This window comes from Fragaria vesca, linkage group LG7 (assembly GCF_000184155.1).
Source record: "Fragaria vesca subsp. vesca linkage group LG7, FraVesHawaii_1.0, whole genome shotgun sequence".
NCBI lineage: Eukaryota > Viridiplantae > Streptophyta > Magnoliopsida > Rosales > Rosaceae > Fragaria > Fragaria vesca.
Genome location: NC_020497.1, coordinates 11805422 through 11812087, shown reverse-complemented (window position 1 = coordinate 11812087; position 6666 = coordinate 11805422). Strand labels below are relative to the sequence as shown.

The 6666-nt window shown below is 37.7% G+C and overlaps 1 protein-coding gene and 1 pseudogene across 1 annotated transcript; both read left to right on the top strand.

Moving 5' to 3' along the window:
• The first annotated feature begins 4094 nt into the window (after positions 1–4094).
• On the top strand, positions 4095–4739 carry LOC101294611 (putative ribonuclease H protein At1g65750-like). The gene has a single exon (XM_004308594.1). The coding sequence runs from the start codon at positions 4095–4097 to the stop codon at positions 4737–4739; it is 645 nt and encodes a 214-aa protein (XP_004308642.1).
• A 758-nt stretch (positions 4740–5497) lies between these two features.
• The window catches only part of LOC101294314, a 9323-nt pseudogene continuing 8154 nt past the window's right edge, over positions 5498–6666 (top strand).

Genomic DNA, 6666 nt, shown 5'->3' with positions numbered 1-6666 from the left:
GTAAAAATTATTTTTTCACTTTGTATATGTATGTGACATGTATGATAATATAAATATATAAATGCTTTAATAAGTATGTGGTAAAACTACAAAATAAAAATCAATAAGGAAAATAATAAAATGTAATCCATTATTATTGAATTAGAAGGTTTAGAGAGAATAAATGTAATATTACTTTTTGTTTAATTAGTGTCCTTAATAGTCATTGTGTAAGAGGATAAATATGTCATTTAATAATTCATAATAGAGTGAGGTCAACTGAGTAAATTTGGAGGTCCCAATAGCCGCACTCTTTCAGAAATGTCTCACCAAACACATTTTCAAACATGACTTACCCTTAAGAGCAACGATAGAAAAAGTCATGCTAGGTGACTCGAAAATAACCAAAATAGAAGTCAATTTCTTTTTCTCTAAAGTTGAGAGGCTCACCACTTGACTTTGAATCCTACTAATTGTGATTTAGTTTCTTTGTCTACCGTTTATTCTTTTTGAACTGGTACTAAAAACAAAGAAGTGAGAGTGATAGAGAAAAACCCTAAAATAAATACTCTCCTCGTCCGGCTGCGGCACCACACTAGCGATGGCTATTGGCCTCAACGACGTGTGATAAGTGTGGTCGAACGAGAATCGTGCAAAGGGGTAACTCGATGGCTGAGTGGCAAGTTCAATGGTCGTGGAGTAAACCATGAGCGGTTTGGTGGGATGATGGTTTGAGGATCAAACTCAGATCGAATTCGGTCTAGACTAGAAGATGATGGGCGATTAGGAAGGCGGTGGTGTATGGCGGTTTGAAGTCAAATAGCAAAAGCTATTATTGACGGTAAGTGGCGGCGTTCATGGCCGTTATATGCGTGTGCAACGATGGAGAGGAATGCAATTGTAGATTCGGTGTTGGAGCACCCCAAATCAAGATTTGTCTGAGTTCCTTCGTCTTCAATGTTTTGGTGGTTACCCGTTGTCAGTTGCCGACAAGATGGCAGTGGTGTGTGGGAGTTGAAGGGCCGGTGGCACTTGGGTTGCGGCTTGTAGGTCGAGGGAATCCCTTTGATTGGGCTTGGTGGTGGTCCTAGGCCACATCTTTTTAGCATTATTAGGCTGCCTATAGTTTTCAGTTTTATGGTTTGTTTTGTTTATGTTGAAGTTTTATTTTATTGTTAGTCATAATTACAATAAATCTCTATCGAGTTTGGGTAGAGACGTTTGGGCTGAATGTCGATGCGGCAATGCGCGCACTCAAACTCAAAGTGCTTGGTTTGTCCTAATGAGAGAGCGTATCCTTATCAAATGGGTGCAACCTCTTGGTGGTAGGATGAAACAAAGTGTTGGTGGAGCTAATTCTAATCGACAACATACTAGGAAAGCAAGATTATTGTTCTATGACTTTGTGTGAGCTTTATCTTTCTAGTATGTCACTGTTATAAAATAAATGGAGTTGCCTAGATATCTAGTATGTCAACCCTTGCTAGTTGGTGCATGTTTGAACACACTCAACACAGGATTAGTGGGAGCTCTTGTTAATATTCAGGATGTTCTCGTTTTGCTAATTGTTCGGGGTTTAAGCTTTATGTCCCCTCCTTGGTTTTAGCAGTTTCGTTAATAAAAGCTTGAGGGTGTCAAACAGCGATAAGCGTGGCTCGTGGATCATTCTTGTACAGATACTGTCCCAACTTAACCACCTTTAAGGTGTTGAGTTTTAATCACAAAATGCCTCAGTACAATTAGGAATGACCCACCCACTTATAAGTTATATTTTCTTTGTCACTTTTCCAATGTGGGATCTCTCTTCTCCAACAGAGGGGCAGCTGCATCAAATAAGTTTAAATAAAATAAAATAAAATTCTTTGTCTGCCATTCAATTGGTTGGACAGTTTGACTTAGTGACTTGTGTGTTTGCAGTTTATTGTGAGGATCAAAATCCATAAAAGATAATAAAACAAGTAAATATTGTAAATTGCTAAGAAACTAAAGGAAGATAACTTAAACAACATTCATATTCATTCCCTAACTGATCAGATAAGTTTACAACCATTTATATATATATATATATATATATATATATATATATATTACAGAATAACTAAATAACTACTACGTGATAACTACCTATATATTATCGGGCTAGATGAGCTTTGATAATTCTAATAAAAAGTTGGGCTAAGCCCATACACGATACAAAGAAGAGAGCTACTACTATTATGCCTAATCATACCAATATTGCTTTACTCCCAAAAGTAGATAAGCCGGAAATGGTGTCACATTTTAGACCTATTAGCTTGTGTAATGTTGTCTATAAGATTATAACTAAAATTTTGGTTAAAAGAATAAAACCTTTGCTAGAGAAATGTATTTCAAAGAACCAAGGTGCCTTTGCGCCAGGTAGAGTCATTCAGGATAATATCCTCATAGCCCATGAACTGTTCTCTGATTTCCAGAAAAAGAACAGCAGAAATGGCTCTATGGCCGTTAAGTTAGACCTAGAGAAAGCTTATGATTTCTTAGACTGGCACTACATAGAACTTTGTCTTGATAAGTTTGGTTCTCATAGAAACTGGATTAATTTAATTCTACAGTGCATTAGCTCAACTTCTTTTTCCATTATTATTAATGGAAAGCCTGAAGGCTGGTTTAAACCTTCTAGAGGCATAAGACAAGGTGATCCCCTATCACCTTACATCTTTATTTTTTGTATGGAGCCTTTAATCAGAAACCTTAATCATTTAACTAAAACCTCGAAAACCAATGTTGGTTTGCTTTCTTCTCCATGTGGGTTTAGAATTTCTAATCTAGTTTTTGCTAATGACTGCCTTATCTTTGCTAAGGCAACTAATAAGGCTGCAAAACATATTTTGGATAGTCTAAATGCTTTTGCCAAAGCCTTTGGACAAAAAATAAACTGTCATAAATCCTCCATCTACTTCTCTCCTAAAATCTCAAGCTCTATCAAAGTAAATATCTCCAATATTCTTGGTATTCAGCAAAAGCAGACAATAGGCAAGTATCTAGGAATTCATAATGTTGTTTTCTGGAAGGATCCCTTAAATGCTAAAGAGCTTCTTTCCAAAATCAGTAATAAACTTGTTAGCTGGAAGAGAGGAACTTTATCAAGAGCAGGAAGACTCACCTTGATTAAAACCAATCTAGCTGGAATGCCAAACCATGTTATGTCTGTTTTCAAGTGTAATAAAAAGACCACTAGTGCTATAAACAGAGAAGCTAGGAACTTTTTCTGGAGTTCTAGTGCAAAAACTCCCCCTGTGGCATGGGAAAAAGTTTGTTCTCCAAAGAGTGTAGGAGGTCTAGGAGTTAGACATATTGCCTTCTATAATAATGCTGCTATAGCAAAGTTAGCTTGGAAAATCATTATTGATCCAAGTAATTGGTGGGTTCAGATTATGAAAAGAAAATATCTGAGAAAAACTAATTTCTTTCAAACGAAGAAGAAGTCTAGCTCTTCTTTTGCTTGGAAAGGAATTATTGATAGTAGAGATTTGATAAATAAGGGCATGAGATGGACAGTGGGAAATGGGAAATCCATCAAGTTCTGGACTTTTCATTGGATTTTCCCCTTTCCATTTGCTAATCTCATTCCTGATAGACAAAGAGACTCTATTAACTGGGAGGAAAATGTAAGTGATTTTATCACTAATCATGCTTGGAATAAAGCAAAGCTGCTCTAAGTCCTTGACTGGGAGATTGTGAAACAAATTATAGGTATTCATATACCCTCAAATAATCAAGAAGACAAGTTTATCTGGGAACCTGCTGCGAACGGTAGGTTCTCAATTAAAACGGCAACTTGGTTGCAATGTAACAACATGGAGAAACATCCTCAAACTGATCTGCTAAATAGAATGTGGAAGCTAAATATTCCTCCTAAAATAAAAATCTTTTGTTGGTTGCTTTTTAGAGGTAGACTAAAGACAAAGGATAGACTTGCAAGATTTACTTATTTAAATGATAACACTTGTGTTTTGTGCAATTCAGATAATGAGACTGCTGAACATCTTTTTGGTACTTGTTCTTTTGCTTCTGAGGTTTGAAGACTATCAAACCTTTATCACCTCTTTAATAACACCTCTGATTTTCTTGAAAATATGAAAACTTCCTTTTCAAGGAAAAACTGTGATAAAGATGCTTTTGCAAAAGTCCTAACCCTTTGCTGGCAAATCTGGAAAGCCAAGAATGATTTATCTTTCAGGAATATCAATACAAGACCACAAACTGTCATCTCTGTGGCTGCAACCATTCGAAATAGTTACAATTTATATAATCAAGCTTCTCTTGGAGGTGGTCCTCAACAACCCCCTGAAGTCATCACTTGGCTTTCCCCTCCAAACAAGACTGTGAAGATAAATTTTGATGGTTCAGTTTCAAGCAATTCTGCTGCTTCAGGAGCCATCATCAGGGACTCAAAGGGCAATCCGATTCTTGCAAGCACAAGGAATTTGGGGAGCACGTCGGTCCCTGTTGCGGAAGCCACTGCTTTAAGGGATAGTCTCCTCAGTGTGAAAGAGAAAGGGTTTATTGATGTTGTTGTGGAAGGGGACTCGAAACTGGTGATCGATGTTATGACTCAGAAAATCAATCCCCCTTGGAGAATCCATCAAATTGTGGATGATATTAGGAAAATTGCAGAGAGTTTCAGCTCAATCTCATTTCATCATGTCTACAGAGAAGCAAACTTTGCGGCGGATGCAGTTGTTAGCTATGGACATCAAAACTCCTCCGGTAGAGTTTAGGAGAACAACTTTCCTAGAAGAGTTGTTCATTGTATTAGATTTGATTCCTTAGAAACGGGATGCCTTAGAGGCAACTCCCTTGTATGTTCTTGTTTTCTTATAAAAAATAAAAATAAAAATAAAAACTACATAGAAAATGTTTTATCATTTACGTACACATAACCTCCTTTGTATTCTTGACTTGGGCTTGTTTAATGAATAATCAGTTGACCAAAAAAATAAGAGTCTGACTAAGGAGCGCATTGGTCACTCGATCCGTCGAACATTTGGTCAACAAATACTGTATTAAACTCGTGCATCTATTTTTTTATTTTATTTTATAATTATAACACTCTTTGATTTACTTCCTTTTCAGGCAACAAATATACTCTTACTATGCAGGTTCTGTTTTGACTCGAATCTTAAATGAATCTTTTTGGTCAAATCATAAAACTAGGAACAAAACCGGCACACTATAATCTCTCTTTTCATTGAATCTAGCTCGTAATTGTTAAAACTTCCTTTTGCAGAATTGCAGCAGGCTCGAATTAAATACAAAATATTTTCCTTTATATATAGACTACTCCATCTCCAATATAATTCACATTCTTTGTAATCTTCCCTCACATACTGTACTACTAGTTCTTATCGATCCAATGGCAACACTATTCCGATGGCCTTGTTTTTTCCACTTTGCATTCTTCGTTCTTTCTCTCAGAGTCCTCTCCTTTACACAAAACGGCCATAATTAAGACCATGTCGTTGTTCTTACCCTCGATATGATCCACCGTGACTCGCCGGGGTCTCCCCTCTACAATGTATCGGAATCTCATTGGCAACAACTAAATAATGCCCTAAGACGCTCACGTCACCATTAATAGGTATCGGAATCTCATTGGCAACAACAACTCGCCGGGGAAGCTCAGGAAACTCCTCTAATCCTTAGCGGAGGAGAGTACCTGGTGAACATATCAATAGGTACACCGCCGAGACCTTTCATCGAAATTGTCGACACCGGAGGCGATCTCATATGGACGTAGTATGTTCCATGTAAGGATTGTTTTAAGCAAAAGATCCCACTCTTTGATCCGGCTTCTTCCCCGACGTATAAAGCCCTCTCTTGTGCATCCAAACAGTGTCACTTGCTTATCGAAGCCTCTTGTTCTAGTAAGCAGTTTTGTCACTATAATTAAACCTATGGAGACGGTTCTTAAACCATCGAAAATTTGTCACTCGACACTATCACGTTGAATTCAGTATCTGTTCCTGATACTATATTTGGCTGCGGACACCAAAATGGAGGAATCTTCAGTGGCGTCGAGTCGGGAATTGTTGGACTTGGAAGTGGAGCTGTGTCACTTGTATCTCAAATCGGCAAATCAGTTGGGGGTAAATATTTCACTCCTTGCTTGGTTCCTACCATGTCTACCTAAATGGATCCTTGGGGTACGTGAACCTTGATCGTAGGAGAAAAAGAGTACAACGCACCCTTCACATTTGATAGTGACATGTATGTATGTGCTAGACTCCCCCTGAAGTTCGCACCCCCCCCTGATCTTTACATCAATCATAGGGCTCTTCCTGATTCTTACTAATCACGGAAGTTTCAACAACTTAGCATGTCAATGTTTTTTAACATGTCTTCAAATGTGGCATTGGGCAATGATTAACTAAATCATGCCGTATTGTCCTCAAATGATCTTTTACACTTAGATCTTGAGGAGAAGGTCGCTTGTAAACTCAAAACATAAGTTCGTGCAGGAAATCAGGTTTCCGCGCAGCATGACCTTCAATTACTAGAACAGTCGTAACTTCCTCTAGGAAATACATATGAACGAACCGTAAACGGTTTTGGAAACTAGACTCATTTAGCTTTCCAACCGTATATTACACACATTCTGGTTCATCAGGAGCTATTCACAAAGTCTCGTCGAAGTTGACTGTTTTG